Source organism: Plectropomus leopardus, chromosome 14, assembly GCF_008729295.1.
Source record: "Plectropomus leopardus isolate mb chromosome 14, YSFRI_Pleo_2.0, whole genome shotgun sequence".
Taxonomy (NCBI): Eukaryota; Metazoa; Chordata; class Actinopteri; order Perciformes; family Serranidae; genus Plectropomus; species Plectropomus leopardus.
The window spans coordinates 5,495,008-5,513,374 of NC_056476.1; the positions used below are offsets into that span (position 1 = coordinate 5,495,008).

The following is an 18,367-nucleotide window of genomic DNA, read 5'->3' on the forward strand; positions in this document are numbered from 1 at the left end:
TGCACCATCCTTGCAGCTCTTATAATGACTGTTACACAGAGTAGCTAAACTTTCTACCATAAAAAATCACCAATAAAAGCTTCTAAACCAAAATTAACAACTGGGCATATTCTAGCACAAATATGATCCAAAATTGGGGAAAAAATTTATAAAAATCAGCCACCAAGACTTCCAGCTAAATGTAGCAATTTAGGTTACACAACCTAAGCACTTGCAGTAGCATTGTTAGAGTCATTTTTATGTTAAAATAAATATTGTCACATCCTTTGATCCACAAAGTGATGCCTAATCAATGTAATTAATCAGATGATGATCTGCTGTGATAGAGGAGGTAGGACTAAGTCTGTTGTCTCTCTAACAACCAAGTGTGTAGAACAGGTTGTAGGTACAGTCTTTGAGGCTCTGTTAGGATGGTTCAGTTTAAAAGACTTCAAAAGAACGAGTCATAACAAGTGTGCCGGAGCAGATCACTATATGAAGAAATCTGTCACAAGTTTACGACAGCTTGACTCAGAAGTAGAAAAAAAAAGTTTGAAACAGAGTACTAAGAATACCTGACATTGTTACATCATATTATATATGACAGACAGAAGGAAAAGCACAAAAGGTCCCCTTAAAGGAGGAATATATGTGTAAAGTTCTTAGAATAAGGATGTTTCTTTGTCTCACCTTGTTTCCTTGAAGTGGAGCTGTTCTGTTTATTCTCCTTATAAACCAGCTGTTTTATCCACAGCGTTGGAGCGGTTATCTCTGCAAAGACAGGGAGACAGAGTACAGATCAATAACTTGGATACTTTTAGATGATCTCCAAAAAATTTACCACAAGCTTTATTTCACCTTGCCAGCCGCATCTGATCCACCAGTAGCTGTATATTTCAAACACTTGGACAGCCGAGCTTTGCCCAAAAAACCATAATTAAAACTGCAGCCAAGATCCCAGTTTCCCAAAAATATCAAATATGTCATCTGGTATTTTTGACAGCTGCAGTTTTCCAAAAGATGTTAAGGTGCATCCTTCAGAAATGACGTCTTAAGTTTAAAATCTTGACATATTGCAGCTTTACTGAGTTCTAGGAACAATCAAAGGATCATCAGTATAAAAGTACATAAAAGAGAAGTATTGTGAGCTGCACTGGTATAAATACATGCTGTACACCTGAGTTAGCTGCATTGACCATCTTCGCGGCGTGTTACAGGTAGAGGAGTAGTTAGAGGAAACCTACCATCACCCTCAGGGGGGACGTGAGTCTCCATGGTGGGTGTGGGCTTGGAGCCATCGTCTGGGTTGAGGGTGAGAAAGAAACGGAAAGAGACTACCATTATTGAGGTTAATACAATCTACTCTCCAGAACTGTTGAATGGTTGGGATTTGCACATGGCCCGGCCAAGACAGATAGAAAAATAGACGGAGAGACAGATTGAATAATACAAAAACAGAGGACGACCACCCACGTGTGGCTCTGCATCTCTCACATTCACATCACTACTCCTCACGCTGACACTCTCACACCAACATGATGCACATTTAGCACACTCCCTCACAATCAAACTGTAAACAACACACACACACACACACACACACACACACACACACACTCACACACATGAGGAGAACACTCTCCTCATCAGGACCCTCATGAGTGAAGTGCAGGTGTAACAGCTAATCCACACAGAGGTGAACAGACCTCGAAGTGTGACCTTCGTTCTTGATTGTCAGGATTTAACAATGCGGATGTTGGTTCCATCAGACGGACGATTAGTTGGTCCAAAATCGCTGATCCAGTGTTTGATCTTTTAAATTTGGCAGTGATAGTGATCGTCTCCTGAAAATAATTCCAAATAACTCTGGTGGCGATCTGATCATTATCTTAGCTCCGACATCAAAAATTGTCTTAACTTGGTCTGTGAAAAGGATATCTCAAAAACAACCACACATATGTTGCCAAAATTTGTTATAAATAGACTATATTTGGGATGGGACTATATATGATTTTTAGCGTAGAGTATTAAAAACACTCACAATTAGTTGATCAGAATAAGAAAAAAACATACAGATGTACGTGTATGTGTATATATCATTATTATATTTATTTATTTATTTTTATTTTATTACTGCCCTTTTTCATACATATATTTATAATATATATATTTAGTTGAATCTCTATATCTTTGGTATACTTTCCCTGTAAACCATCCCAGTTACCTCCAACACACAGACACACACAAACACACACACAGACACACAGATACATACACACACACCACAAAATTGCCTTTCAACACCCAAAACACGCAACACACTGCACCAATTTGTTTACTTGTTCGATTAATTGGTCTTGTCTTCTCCTGCCGTGTCCAATTTTGCACTATCCTTTTTGTCTCACACACATTGTCGTCCCTATCATGTCTCTCACTTGTCTTGTGTTGCATCTCGCAATAAACAGAGAAAAAAATCATCAGAATTTGAAAAGTACATTTTGAGATTTTAAATAAAGTACTCCTCACAAATGTTCTGATATTTGGTGCTATTAATCTTTTAGTTAAATATGTCTCACTGGCATCTCATCATCATGTAAAAAAAAAAAAAGTTGTATTTACAAACCATAGAAAACTGTTGTAGAATCTTTCTACAAGTAAAATACTGTTGGACAAAGAGGAAAGCTACATAAAAACATAATTTAAATACATTTCCTTTTACTCTTAAATTTGTGAGTTACTATCTTTTTTTCTATACTAAGTGACAATTCTGCTGTTAAGCACACACATATGATGAAACAGCTGAATGAATAAATGTTCATATATCCACTAACAAGGTTTACTTTTGCTATCACATAAAAAACTGAAGCATTTTTTAATGTAAAATTTGGGAACAATGTCCCAAACATTTATTTTCTATTGTAGCATAGGCTAAACGAGACAACATCCAAGAAACTGGTAAGTTTTGATCGTAGATAATGCTGTAAGTTCAGCTTCCTCAGATACTTACCCATGTGCAGTTTTGTAGCATCTGGAACTTTCCTTAGGAAATAATTCAATCAAAAGAAAACCACAGACAAACTTTGATTGGAGTCATTCTACAAACACTAAACTAGGTCCTTAAATCAGACGACTTGTCAGCAAATGGAAACACTTGAGGTCAAACTGACCTGATCTGGTAAAACTGTAAATAAAATAAAACAGTTACTGAGGTTCGTTGCAGACAAGTACAGGTTTTGCACAAACATTGCTCCAAAGTATACATTAGTATCTGTTTGTTTTTTTTCTTTTTCAAAAAACGAATTTTTACATTTTTTGAAATTTCCCAATGTAAAACATGATAATGTATGCTGAGCACCCTTTGATTTACAGTATGTATCGATTACTGTTTGATCCAGGTCTAGACTGTGAACTAAACATTAAGCAGCAACAGCAAACCTTAACCTTAACTATCAGCTCCACAACATCTCACAACTCTGTATAACACCTGCAGGGATTGGAAAGACTAATAAAGTGCTTTTTAATTGAAAAACTTGTAGTGAATGTATATAGTTTTTCATTTTAAAAAAAATGATTCAAGCAGACCCGTGCAAGAAATCTTTGCACAAGTTTTACTTGTTTTTACTAGTTTTTCTCTAAATTGGAACTTTCTTTGATTAAACAAGAGTAAAAACTGTAGAGCTACAGTACAGTCATTTTCTAACATTTTGGCATATTGTACATTTTTAGCAAAAGCAATATGAAGAAAGACATAACTGGAGCAATCAAATCACTGACGTTTTTGTAGCCTACAGTAATGTCAGTGATGCATTTAATGAAGAACACCAAAGGATTAGTTATGCTGTAGTATCTGCATCTGAAACGTTATATATATATATATATATATATATATATATATATATAGCAGATCTCAGCTCACCTATACAATATATACGCACCATCACCAACATGCCAAAGAAATAGTATTGTAAAGGTTAAGTAATTAAATATAGTCATTGTCATTTGAATCCCATTTAAACTGCAGCATACCTTCCTGCTCTGCACAAATATGGACTTTGAACAGATCAGACAGAACAAAATCAGGTCAAAACACACTGTCTCTGTCTGTCCCTTTCATCCAAATAGAAGCACTCACACTCATGCACACACAAACCAACAGCAGATCTCAGCTCACCTTTTCGACCAGAGTTCGGTGGCCCGGGTGGTCTATCGGTTACTGACCCTGTAGAGAAGAAACAAAACATAACATGTACAAAGCAAAGACGAGACGGCAGCAACTTGTCAGAAACATTTAAAGAATTTGATCCCCATATAATGTTCATCCATTTTAGAAATAATAAAAAACAACAACTTAAAATGTATCACATAATTACAAATAAATTAATTTGCAACAGTCTGAGTCACTTAATAGCTTTCTTCTTTAGACTAAAAGGGGTAGTTTGTTGATTTTTAACCAGTTCTGTACTGTTGTGGTGTAGGGAAAGAGCAGTGCTCGGGGAGGGTCTTAACACTGCTCATCTATACAAACTCCCCACACCGTGAACACACACACCTGGCTGAAAATGTATGAGGGCTGTCCACACCAGTTACTATAAATAAATCATATTACAGCTGCTATAACGACAGCGACAGTGGCCACGGTAGCAATTTCATGGACGATAGAAATATTGTAGGCCAGTCGAAAACCATCCAGATTTACAGGGTGTCAATATGACGGCAATGCGGAAAGACTCATCATTGAGGTTTAAAAAAAACAAAATCTTGTTTGATAAAACAGTCTTTTATAAATACGCTATCAAGAAGAAAGACATCTGGGATTCAGTTGGGCTTTTAGTGGTAAGTGGTCATCAGTGTCCATTTCCTAAGCAGAGAACTCTGCAGTGTGTGCTTGGCGCCACCGTTTACAGAAAGTTATTGTTCATTGGTTTGGATGCTCTCATTGTTATAGTTATCGTTCTTAGTGTGGACGGCCCTTTAAACTTGATTGTTCCAACATACAGGCCAACAGATTACCGAACATAGCTCCCACCGATTACGAAACCCATGTCTTGACTCGGAGTTAGACGCAGATTCTGTTAGTACTTGATAGCAGGCACACATGGAAACACTAGACTTGTTGCATTATCTTAACACTGACTAATGCAAACCTGAGTGATCTGTCCCATCTGCAGATATAAAGTTAAATTAAGTTGTACATTTCCCTATATCATTCTTGTTTGCTGCATGCAGGTAGTCGGTTTCATGCATGGATGCATGGAGGAAAAATTAGACAGTGCAACCAATTACGACAGAAGAGCAAAGGGGAGAAATTTCGAGTGAAGGCAACTAGAAGGAAATTTACTACCTGACAATCCACTTGTCCCAGCATGAGTTCCCATAAATTCACGGAAGTTTCCTGCAAATGTATGTGAGATGATTGATTTGGGTCATAGTGTACAGGGGCGTCTGAGCATGTCAGAAAAGCTTATTTGTTGTCAGCTGAGTTGGAAGGAGAGGTGGGTATGTACGACTGTAGCGGCTGTTTATGATGTCAGGTTTATTGTGCCCAGATTCTGGTCTCAGTGTCATACATACCTTTGCAAGAAACACTGAAGATATTGGATCTTATGCAGGGCAGAAAGGAAACAGGTAGAGGTTGTGTTGTGCCTTAAACTACATTTCAGGATTTTATCAAAAGTTTATTTAAACCTGCACATGTGAAAAGATGTCTTTTGAGTACTGGAAGAGTACAGGAAATGTTGCTGTTGTGGTTCAGTTCTCACAGAGCACCAGATCTTTAAAAATTATTCTTCATTTCTGCATGAGATATGATATCCCTTTGGGAGTAGGGCTGAAACCAACCATTAATTTTATGAATAGATAATCTGCTGATTATTTTCTTAGTCTATTTAATGTCAAAAAATAGTTAAAAAAAAAAACAAACAGCCATCTTATGTTGCCAATGATGTCCTCATATTCCCTAATTTGCCTGAGTGATGTGGCATCTGTGTCTTTGGGTTGTGTGATCAAACTGGACATTTTCAAGTGGAAATTTATTGTGACCATCCAAATGCACACCTGTGTAGTAATAATGCTGTTTAGTCAGCATCTTCATACGTCACAGCTGGCAGGTGGATGGATTACCTTGCAAAGGACAAGTGCTCACTAACACTGATTTTAACAAATTTGTGACCAAAATCCGACAGAAGAAAATCTGAAAAGTCTTAGATCTTTAACTTAAACTTGCAAAAAATGCACACAAAAACTAGTGCTTTTAAATTTTTGCTCAGTGTAATTTACTGTCATGTATAACTAAGAAAAGAGGCAAATCTTCCCATTTAAAAAGCTGAAAATGATTAAAATCATGGAAGGACTCCATAACGCTTGCAAAACTCGGATGGTTTTTTTTTCCAAAATTGGTGATTTGTACTGCCTGGCTATTTCCCCCAAATACCCACGCTCGCTGGTCCCGTTCTGCACAGAGAAAAATTCTTTATACTCAGATTGAATTGTTTCAAACAAAAAAGCTTTCTTTTCTTTTCTGCTGCAGAAAAAAATCCAACTTGAGCTTCTCTGTGAACTAATAAGCTTTATTATGCTAACTGTACTGACTCTATTTAAAGGATTGAAACTCAGCACGTGCCCAAGGAAACCATACAGGTGATTAGTGGCACAAGTGGTAAAAACAGAGAAAAGAGAGGGCAGCGAGGTTTGAGGCAGAGGGAGGAAGATAAGGAAATTGAGAGGAAAAGACGCAGAGAGAGCGGGAAGCCTCTGGCGGTCTGTGGAGCAGCTTCAGAGGGGCATGCGACCGCTCTCACCGCACTCTCCACACAAAATTTGCACCATATGCTCTAGTGGCTGCGCAATCCAATTCTGGCAAAGACCCCTGTGTATTATCTTCTGAGGGAAAATGATGGTGATTATCATAAAGTGTTCCCATCCAGGATGAGTGTGCAGAGCCCCGCTCTCTCTCCTCCGGCCTGCTGAGAACAGTTAGACAAGCAGGGGGCACTGGGAGGGCTGAGAGGCCCCTGGATGCATGGCCATTAGCCTTCTCGTTGACCTTGCACCTGCTATACGCTGCATGACGTGTAATACACATGTGCCCACAGTATGGCAAGACAGACCCTCTTTAACTGTAACCCAAAGGCTCTGTTCCCTCTTTAACCTTCATCAAAAAGGTCATTAAATTCAGATGGAGGGGCAGTTCACTGATTATTTACTCAATTTAAAGTGAAGGTTCACCACAAAATCAACAATACATACAGTATTTTTCCTCTTACCTGTAGTGCTAGATTGATTTGGTGTGAGTTAAAAACCTCAACAGCAATGCTTCTTTTCAGAAATCATGACCTGGTTACTCAAGACAATCAACAGATCTTGTTGTGAACAGTTTCATGTAGGAACTAATGTCTCTCTACCAAACTACACCTGCCAAGTGTATATTACCGCACTGAAGGAAGCGTGCATCTTCTCATGGATGGAAGGCTTGTGCTGGATCTTATGCTCATGTGTGAGATTCAAATATTAATCACGGCCTCCTTGGCTGAGCTGTGACATTAGCTAGCTCAGAGGTGCTAGTTGAGCCAGCAGAAGATGCACGCTTCCTTCTCTGCTGTGATACATTTAGTTTAATTCAGTAGGAGAAAAAAAGTTCACTAGAGTTTTAATTTATTAAAATTAGCACTCACAGTTAACAACTGAATTAATGTGGAATTCACAATAAAAAAGAAGAACTATATCTATATATGAATTTTATATAATAAAAAGGAAAATATATAAAAACTGTACATATGTAAGTGCCCACATGCACCTATACATACATACATACATACCATACAGCCATGCATCAGAACATTTTTTAGTAATTTTTGAGTAACTGGGTTATGATTTCTGGAAAGAGACATTGCTGCTGAGTTTTTCAAATGTTTATATTTTTGGCGTTTTGAGCAACACAAGCCGATTGCCATCTAGTGCCATTATATTGAAGAGAAGGCAGACATCACTATAGCTGATATCTCAAACACTTTGCAGCTCACACTAAAAAAAATAAACTGATTAATAGCACTACAGGTACCTCATGTACCTCAAGTACACTACATCCATTCCGAATCTTTTTTTTGTGAGAACCTGGAGCCTGTGAATGAAAACTCCTTTTAGTTGATTTTGAATTATGAAAAACAGTCCAATTCCTAAAGTGATTGAAAGTTAATTGGCCCAAACCCCAGCAACTTGGCTTCCAAACACATTTGGCTCCAAGATCACACAAATGCAGCCACCATTGAAAATTTTTAAATGCTCGTTATGCTGCCTCTCCACCCTAATAAAGAATTGTCGGGAAACATCCGACCCTTCTACTGGAGTTGTACTCATACAACCTGTTAGACATTAGAAGTGGAGCCGCTCTACTTGCACAAATAATCAAAACTGTAATCAGTAATGTGCAAAGCGCTAAGGCAGGACTGATGCCAGCTGTGTTGCAAACCTTGCACAAGACAAAAGTTTTTAAGTTCCTCTTAAAAAAACTCTGGACTTTTCATCCACAGGTTGTCGGGCTGTTCCCCCCTTCCCAGTACCTGAACACACCGGGGTCCTGTTGTGCACAGAGGAACCACTCACTGGCTTGCCGTCACTGGTGACACACCAGCAGTAACCTGTCAGAGTATGGCACTGGACCTGCACAGTCAAAAAGGTAAATCACACTAAATTGACCCTAGCTTTGTTAAATACATGATTTAGTTGGTAAAAACAGCAGTAATTACATTTCTGTTAATGAAGTGAAACTGATGTGTCGGAAGTGTTGACAAAATGATGAGAGAAAGTAAGAGAAATACCAAATGAACCAAAAAACATGAAATCAAAGGACAAGAAATCTGTAGTGGTGGCACGACATACCTGCGCAAAAGTCCCATCCTCGTTGCATTCTGGGACAAACATGGACTCCTGAGGTCTCCTGGCTTGCTCCAGAGCCTGGTTCCTCTCAACACGACACTTGGACTGACCTGCATCTGTAACAGATTTACAGGACAGCCTGCTTTCATACACTGTGTACAAACCTCCAGCACTGCTGTAGTTTCTTTTTACTGAAGACGTATGTTCATTGTCAACAACACCCTGCTGACACCTGGGAGCTGAGCTGCACAACCTCGGTTTACTACTGTTGGTCACCATGTACTGTCTGATGTTTTAGTGCCTTGCTCAAAGGCACCTTGTTGACAGATACACAGTGAGAGGAGCCTTATTTATTCACTGTCTGCGCTTTTTTTTTTCAAGGTAGAGTTTTGAGCCATTATTTCTCCTGTTAGGTTAGACATATGAACGCCCCCCTCTTGTGGTACCCACGACCTCGTAGAAGGAAACGTTCTGAAAGCTTCAAGTTCATGAGTTGTGGCGTGTTTGCTTCCAGAAATGGCACAGGACATGCATGTACATTTTTTGGTAAATGATAAGTTTATATATTGCAATTTTAGTTGAATAGGTTTTTATCCGTAATTTTATAATGTCTGAGGAAAATGTTGATATTCCCAACCACACTGTCTTTATCCCCTGTCATTATGCCTTTGCCACCCACTAGTTTGCTAAATAAAAAGCCTTGGGGGCTTCTAGACTCTGACAGTAGTGTCCACGATGCTTTTGCGTAGCTCCCTGAAAGTTGGTGATTCAAATAATCAGTCAGAGACTCCTCAGTCGACTGGGATAGCTTCAGGTTGAGCAGTCAGTGTGCAGTGCAGTGTTCTTCTGCGGACGTTTTGGTCCCCAGACTTTGCTGTGGAGTGAGTGCTTGTGACTGTCACACTACTTTTGGTAGAGGCTGCAGCTGATGCGATACAGTGGCACTGCACTGTAAGGCTCCGAGATAACAATATCTTCTCTCTTCTGCTTAGGAAGAGAGAATTTACAGCTCACAGCAACAGTCTGGTTTTTGTTTGATATCTGGTGTCTGTAAAAAAATTTGTTGCGCATTTGCAATCTGTTGTAGCGCTGTTTGCTTGTTTACAACATCACATGATTGCCGCTGTCACTGTGAACGTCCCGCTGAGCCGGTTCCAAATGTAAGACTTTTTTATGAAAAAAAAAAAAAATTAAAAGTGCCATATTTTTTTGTACTTAACGGCTGAATATGATTCAACTGACATAATTCTGATTTGAGCACAGCCCCTAGTGCTTTCATGACTTAACCACTTCAACAGCAGGCACATTGTGTGCACAGATTCTCATGTCACAATAACCATGAGCTCACTCTTTGACGGCAGCATGATTTTAAAAAAAACCTTTTGTCTTGCTGATCAAGCACAGACAAGCCAAAGATGCTAAAATGCTAAAACAACACATTCCTCGACACTGACCGTTACCGGTGTCAGAGGTAGACTATGAGACGCACATTGTTATTGCATTGGAGTGCGTCATGTACTAGACACTGATGTTTTGAAATGTCAGTGGAAACTGAGCCTGTGTTTCAGCAGCTCGGATGAGCCAGACCTGTGCTCAGGGAACAGAGATGGAAGTGGCTGAAAGGTCAGAGACTGAAGTTGGCTCCAAAACCAGCTGGTCACTGGTTCAAAAACCCCGTCAGCAACTACTGTTTTTATGGCACTCACAGCTCCCGTGGAGTTCAGCTCCATGTTCAACTGTTCGTGTATACACATTCACACCGGGGAGTTGACCAGTGTGACCGCAGCCATCCACTTTTGGCAAATATTCTCCCTGGATAAATAAAAGTTTTAAAAACTTGTCCCCTGGACCTGAAAGGAGACAGACATGTTGTCTCCTCTAGAGAAAAAGCCTGACAGAGCCAGAACTGGGTGATGAAGTCACTGACAGGGACAGACATGGTTAAATGAATTTATAAACGTGGACTTTGAGAGCGCAGTCTTAGTTTAGGAACGAGGTTCATTAAACGTTGTCTTGCTTCAGTTTAAGGAGAAAAAAACAGTCAAATGTCCAACTGAAGACCCCAACAAATAATTTCAATAAAGATATAATGTTTTTTGGGTTCATACTTCTATTTCGGTTTTATACTAAAACATGATTACGTACTTAAATAACCAAAAAACCCTTTTTGTGAAACATGCTGTTTTAGCGCCTGACCCTTAAAGCTCCCCTCCCGAAAAAGCCCAAGTTGCTCTGACTGGTCAGCATTTCCGTATCTTCCATATCTCAGCGTTTTTGCACCGTCATTTCAGCCGGGGAATAACCGTAACTGAGAGCAGCACTTTCTGCAGTGACAAATCACCAATAAAAGCTTTTAAACACAACAAGATTACATCCCTCAGCCAGGAAATGACTTTAACGAAAATAATGGTATTTTTCTCTGTTAAAAATTTCCAATAAAAGCTTCTTAACGCAACTAGACATGCCCCAACGGGGAATCTGATCTGAAACTGGAGAAAAATTAACAATATCTGCAACCAAGATTACATGTTTCCCTGCATTAGCATGTAGCTCCATGCAGCAGTGTAGGCTACATAATGTAAACAACTGCAGAAGCGTGCCTCGAGCAGATGACGATATAAAGAAATCTGTCACGAGCTGATGTGAGCTTGTCTCAAAAGTAGAAACATTACAAAAGGAGAGTTCAGAATGGTCTGAAGCCTGAGGTTTTTTGATCATAGGGATTACTTTACATACGTTTACTTAATTATTTGAAACTTTGGCTGTTTAATATGCACATCTAACATTATAACGTTATATATAAGACACAAAATGAAAGAAACATAATAGATCTCCTTTAAATAAGTTTGATATCTGGAAATGTGAGCATCATGAATGCCTTGTGTTTGTCTTGCCTTGTTAGTTGTAACAAGGCAGCACTGAATGCACATCCAAAGGTTTGTTTCTTTATTCTGTAGGACAGATTTGATTATCTGCAAAACACATCAATCTATAATCTGCATTTGGGAGATTTTGAATAATGAGCTGGTTTGTGGTGTGTTTAATTTTTTACGCATGTTGTTTATTCACAGCTAAATAGTACGTAAAAAGGCCTGCCGGTTGTTATGGGCATGGTCCGTGTGTTTGTTGTTGTTTGCGGCTATTTGTTGTTTGTACCTGTTAGCAATTTATATCGTTTTTCATCAAATATATCTGTTGTGTTTAATCTGAATCTCACGCACACCCCAGTAAGCCTCCACCAGGCTTTGCCATTGTAAACAGGGATTGGTTCATGAACTGCCTGCCTAAATAAAGCAGCAGTTTCACTACAACAAAACAGGCCTGCCGCATCTACAAAGACTGTGAGCTTTGCCCGGCTCTCCTTTCCTTGGCACGCTGCTCATATTATGAAACAAAACCACGCATTACCATACAGAGGGAACAAATTTCACTCCAAAAATGGATTCGGTCGGGATTGCTGTTTTCCTAATGGACAGTGGGGCTGAAAAAATTGAGGGGAAATGCCAAGTTCCAACCTTGACTCTAGACCTATCAATCTCTGCTGTTGTTGAGTGGCTGGCATCCAGAGACTGAGGAAGTGTGTGATCCTGGTCTGTAAAAACTTACACGCCTACAGAGAGGCGGAAAATGAAAGACATCTTCTGCTCGGTTCCACTTTTCCCAAACTGTCTGCTGCTCACTTAAAGCTGTGACTTCTTAAACAGGCTCTCACTAAAGCGGTGCATTATTTTTCTGTCTAAATCCACAATCTGTGAGGTTTAAGATTAGGTGCAATGTTACTTTTTAAGTTTTGTGCTGGCTTTGTTTCTTGGCAACACACAGCAGTCTTCCATTTGAGCCTTGTTTTCTCATAATCACTTCCCGTTTGTCGGACTGTTAATCAGATTCAGAGGTATTTAGTGTCTTTACCTTTGAGCTCCAGGTCTCTGGTCTCGGACGTGGAAGTTGGTGCTGGAGCCACCGGCAACTGATCGATTTTCACCCAGTTTTTACCTGAAGCACAAAAAAGTCATATTGCGGTTAAGGCACATCAGAGATACATACTTTGGGTCATTAACCCTATGTTGTTAATGACCACTGTTGATGTTTTTGTTGTATCAAGTTAAAAAATCAGGAGTAGGACAGCGTTTCACTGGAAGTACGTTCATGCACAGATGTTTTTGGCAGATGTCCTCAGCATACAAACTGGTAACAGTGGCTGTTGTTTATTATACTATTTGTTCTCAGGCTGGTTGTCTCCAGCCTTGTAGGCAGGGGTGGGAAATATAGAGTGAGACAGTATGCATTCATCAAACATCAGAGACTTTGAAAAAAACTGTATTAGGGCTTTGCAATATATCTATATTGTCATTACTCAAGACATTGTCTTAGATTTTTTAAATATCTTGATTCTTGATTTTAAAGGCTTTATCACAGAATTGCCTTTACCCACTTAGTCATTCTTTCCAAATTACTGATTATTATCTATCAAAAATTATGTAAGTGCTCTGTGAAAGCACCAATAGTTAAACCTACAATATTGTTGTAGTATGAATATCGAGGTATTTGGTCCAAAATATATTAATATTAGATTTTCTCCATATTGTCTGGCCCTGGTTTATATCATGAAGCTATGCCTTTAATATAGATGTATTACAATCAGTGTGCAGGGCTGCTTTAACAGCAATATTGGATTCTTTAATGATTTAAGCATAAACATGATAATATATTTCAATTTTTCCAGTATTTAACTTGCTGGATTAAATAATGCATTCCTGACTTTTTCCCAACTGACTCTCCAGAAAATGTTTTATGACACAATGATATTGTGATGTAAAATTACCTCTTCTTAGAGGCATATTTTTTCCATTCATCTGTGTGAGTGTGGAAAATTTAATGACCAAAATATCTTTTTTTTATCCCCCAAAGTTATATTTCTGTCATGCAGTAACAAAGTGGTAATCACAGACTGTTGAGAAAAAACGTGTTGGTGCACTCATGGAAACTCCAATGACTTGTCAGCGCTCACAAAAAATTGTGTGCAAATAAGAAAAACAACATGCGAACAGGCATGTCGTGAATTAATAATTTTTAACTGAAATAGTCGCAGATGAATCACAATCTGAGTTTCCTCAAATGCAGCTTGACTCTTTCTGCAGGGAGATTTTCTGAGCACACTGACATAGACTTAAAACCAGAGTTCAGTTCTCACCTCGACACCGGCCGCGATGCGCCAGCGTCAGTGTTTTATCTTTGCAGCGCGCCCTCTGCAGCTCACAGCCGGTCTCATAGCTCCGCCCGTCCGAGCCGCACACCGGCTTGCCCTGCGTCCGTGAGCAGATGACCCCGCAGTGATTGTCTCTGTCTCCAATCAGCCACTGCAATGACAAGTACGGCAAAATGTCAGCATAGCAACGGTGTGATAGATGAGAAATGCAATCTAACATAGCAGATGCATTTTAAGATTACTGGCCTATTTTCTTCATTCTTTGAAAGATTGGTTTCTTTTGGCTCCTTTTCTTTCTTTCTAGTTTCACTGTGTTTGAACAAAGGCTGCATTCAGCTGAATCTGAGATTATGCCAAACTAACCTACAAATTGGACTCATGGGTCACTTACCCATTTGCTCAAAACATTTCTTTAACCCTCAAATACTTGACAGCCGCTGCCTTTCTTTGTCAAGGCCATTGTAACGAGGGTGTGAGCAGCTCCGCACTGACACTCAACCTCGAGGCTAATTTATCTAATTGATCTTTGGCTGAAGAAAAGTTGAACCTTGATTAAGTTTCAAAGGAGCCAAACCACATTGAGAGCGATGGGAATCCTTTCCCCCAGATCTTTACTCATGATCTATTAGAGAGTCAATTCTACTCTACTGCTGGAAGTCGGCCTTCTCTCTGACAGCGGTAATGGTCCTTGGCTTCGCAGCTGCTTCCAAATATATTTAAGGTCTAAAGGATTTCAGGGGAGCACAAACTTTGCCAGAAAGATGGAGTTGTGGGTTAGTGAGGAGAGAGAGGAGGTGTGCATTGAGCAGCAACAGAATCCTCTATTGTGAAAAATGGCCCGCAGCATACCTGAGCCAGCTGTCGCTGAAAATGTTTCAGCTATTTGAAAAATCACACAGAGCTCTTGATTAGATCTCGATATCTCGCAAGTGATGATTAAACTTTGTGGCTACTCAAACACCTGTTTGATAAAAGACGAAAAAAAAAGAAAAATCAGGCAATTCTCAAGTAGCGAAATTGTATAAAAACCTTTGTTGAACACATTTTTCACCCAAGGTCTCTTAAGTAATTACCAGAGTGCTGGTCAGAGCTCTGGATCTGACACAGGAGATCTCATTAAGGGCAGGTACGAGGGGAGAAGGTGGTGGAAAATGAAACACAGCCAGAAACAAAAGGCACAGTTTCCATCCTCCGCTCGCCAACTCATATCAGACGATCTGAGTTTTCAAAATGATCCTCTGTGGAAATGCCTGTGTGGAGCTTGCATGTATACAAGCACAGTCACTCTCTTTTTCAGTCCCCTCTCTGTCATTGTCCCAATGCCCATCTAAAAAAAACAACAACTGTATTTTGAATAACATCAAAATTGTTGCTTAGAGACAGATTTTCTCCAAACATAAAGAGCAATCAGACAGACCTGAACAAAGTGTAGAAAGTAACGGTGCCAAACCACTGATGTCATGAATGAAATGGTGTACAACTGGATCTCATATACAAATGAATCACCAGGAGTTTTCATCTGACATGCTCTAAACAGATTAACTGCATGGCAATCTACTTTTTCCTCCGTCACTGCAGCACACTGTACGTCCATCTGAGCCTTTGTGTTGGTATTGTTGTTGTTATAAAGAAGTCAGGCTGCTCCAGAAACCATCAAAGCCATCCTGCCTCATCACAACTGCCAATAAAATCCTACTTTTAGTTACCGCCAATGACAAAATTTTCCTGGGCAATTTGACTTTCATAGATCAGTGGACACTGACACTAATCACTTATAATCTGGTCTTTATTGAAAGAGCTGGGCTCAATGTGAACACTATCTGAAGATCCAGCCCCTTCTCATACCCGAGTTGTCAATTACACCTTTGGTGACTGATACCGACACCAAAGGCACCCTTAAACCTGTTTATGAGACACAAGAAGTTTTCTGCTAACTCCGATGTAAACCCATCCACTGCAGTATTTGACGCTAAGAGCAACTAAGATAGCAGAAGGAGTGATATAGTCTGCCTAAGAAGGGTGGGTCAAACAAGACATGAATTTCTCCCAGGACACCACATTTTGGGTCCTGTTTGAAACCAAAAGTCTCAGCTGTTTCAAAGTAATGTTGAAAAAACAGTCAGCACACAGTGACATCTTTTGTAACAAATGTAGATAATGTACAAAACATGATCTTTTTTCTAAGTCTAACCTAGTATTTTTGTTGCCTAAATTGAACCACAACCATTTCACAATGATGGCCATCTGTTACAATGTGTTTTTAGCTGTGTATCAAATAAAGATGCTAAAGGATGCCCTGTGGGTCACTGTCACATGCCGAGGGGCATGACTAAGCATCAGTATTTTACAACCTGGGAATTAGAAAAGGCTGGAAAGTCCTTATACTTCACACTAGATTAAAAGTCACCAAAGTTATTATAATTCATCTTGAAGGGGACATGAATGTCGGTACATTTTAATTGCAATCCATCCAGTTACTGTTGAGATATTTTACTCAAAGCCACAAATGTGAACCTCGTGATGACACTAAATTGAAAGTCAGAAATTCCCAAAGTCTTTACAATTCATCCTCTGGGAAACATGAATGTCAGAACACAGTTTTGTTTCAATCCATCCAGTAGCCTTTGAGATATTTCAGTCTGAACCGAATCGGTGGACTGACTAGTCATCCCTAAAATGAAGCAGACTCTCAGCCACAGTGGCAGCTTACTCCTACTACTTAAACTTTATATTCTTTGTCATATTCTGGCTCATATCTCCCTCTCTGACGACCTGGAAACAACACAGGACAGTTTAAACTTGTTACAGCACGAATTACTAATCCAAAATGTGGTGAATAAAATGAGACACAAGTCATAAAATAATCCTTTTAAAGCCCTTTGTGGGGTGTTTTACTTTACCAATACCAGAGAGAGTCTGCCAGCGCTGACAGTTACAACAGTCATGAACATTAATTTCTAAATCCCGGCAATTTAATCAAACACTGAGTCCAACATTCATGAAGTGAAAAATCTGCCAACTGGTGAGCTAATATCACCTGTGTCCAATGCAAATTAACTTGTTTGGATCATTTCCTTCGTATTAGAGAGGACATTTTATGGCTTGCTTTAATACCAAAACACATTGGAAAAAAATGTGGAATTATTTCACCCCACAGATGGGATATTTTATGAATATAACATTACATTGACTATTTGGGCTGTTTTTTGTAGTAGATAAATAATTATTGCTGTCAGCTCAGGCAGATATGAGGCTTGGGTGGTATGTAACATTTTTCGCCTTTCTTTCACCGGGGTATACAGTATATTATGCCCAACGGCGAGTGTGCTACTTACTTTCAAAGTACACATTAGAAACCTACAAAATGTTAAGAAAAGTAATATTGTCGCACTTATCTTTCATTAAACTCATTAAACTGAGAAATACAACTGTACACCTTTTAAATTCAACTTTCGTCACGGAAGACTGACAAGGCTTAATTGCCTCATTTTCCTAAAACAAATCACACCTCATTTAAACTTGACAGAAACGAAATAAACTCACCCAAACCATCTTGGTTACTCTTGCTAGCATTATAGTTAGTTAGTCCACTGTTCAAATGATCAACAGCTCCAGTTTGGTCAAAATAAATCTATAATTCACTAAGTTATCTGTACAAAACATGCTGTTATTTCTCACAGTCTCTCTCTGCTGGCTGCCCGCTGTTTACAATCCTGTACCTTCTCCCTCCTCCACTAGGTGTCACAGTGTCTTTCAGCTAAGCTGCCTGTAGAGACCAGAAACTGAGCTCTGGTGGTGCGTACTGTGCATTATATATAATGAGTTTAAAGAACGGGAGAGCCTGTATTTATCGTGGCATTGAAAAACATAACTTTGGGATTTCTAAATACCCCGGTATACTGTAGTACTGTGATACTGCCGAAGCCTTAGCAGATACCCCGTTATCTGTGAAGAGCAGAGACAGAGATAAAACTTCTCCTAAAATGGAAAAAAGATACTGGAGCTTCATTATCTTCCAGATAAAATCAGAAATGAGATTGCAGGCTGGTCCAGAGTTTTAGATAGTATCCTAAAAATGGAGAATTACAAGTTTAATCCCCATATAAAGGCTCTGAGCACACAGAGACTATTTTGGCTGCTTTAACTCCTCCAGAGAAATGCTGATTTTTCTCTTTAAAAAAAACCTTGTATAACAAGGTGAAAGGATATTCAAACAAATAATACTTCAGAGGATACAACAGGACCCAAATCCAACTTGCAGCGCCGTAACAATACGTCCAGAACGAGCCAGACAGTTTAATGTGATTTCAG

At 39.3% G+C, this 18,367-nt stretch overlaps 1 protein-coding gene across 9 annotated transcripts in view; it reads right to left on the reverse strand.

Annotated features, from left to right (window-relative positions):
* The window catches only part of smoc1 (SPARC related modular calcium binding 1), a 67,283-nt gene that overhangs the window by 30,433 nt on the left and 18,483 nt on the right, over nt 1–18,367 (reverse strand). For 3 of the 9 annotated variants that reach the window (XM_042500321.1, XM_042500319.1, XM_042500320.1), the window contains exons 2-11: nt 14,042–14,207; nt 12,760–12,843; nt 8,854–8,966; nt 8,535–8,634; nt 5,321–5,371; nt 4,151–4,198; nt 2,987–3,018; nt 2,319–2,430; nt 1,224–1,313; nt 670–750 (exon numbers count right to left, since the gene is read on the reverse strand). In XM_042500321.1, the coding sequence (XP_042356255.1) occupies nt 670–750; nt 1,224–1,313; nt 2,319–2,430; nt 2,987–3,018; nt 4,151–4,198; nt 5,321–5,371; nt 8,535–8,634; nt 8,854–8,966; nt 12,760–12,843; nt 14,042–14,207 (877 nt within the window). The remainder of the gene's footprint in view (nt 1–669; nt 751–1,223; nt 1,314–2,318; nt 2,431–2,986; nt 3,019–4,150; nt 4,199–5,320; nt 5,372–8,534; nt 8,635–8,853; nt 8,967–12,759; nt 12,844–14,041; nt 14,208–18,367) is intronic. The other 6 variants (XM_042500323.1, XM_042500324.1, XM_042500326.1 and 3 more) reach the window with 6 other exon arrangements.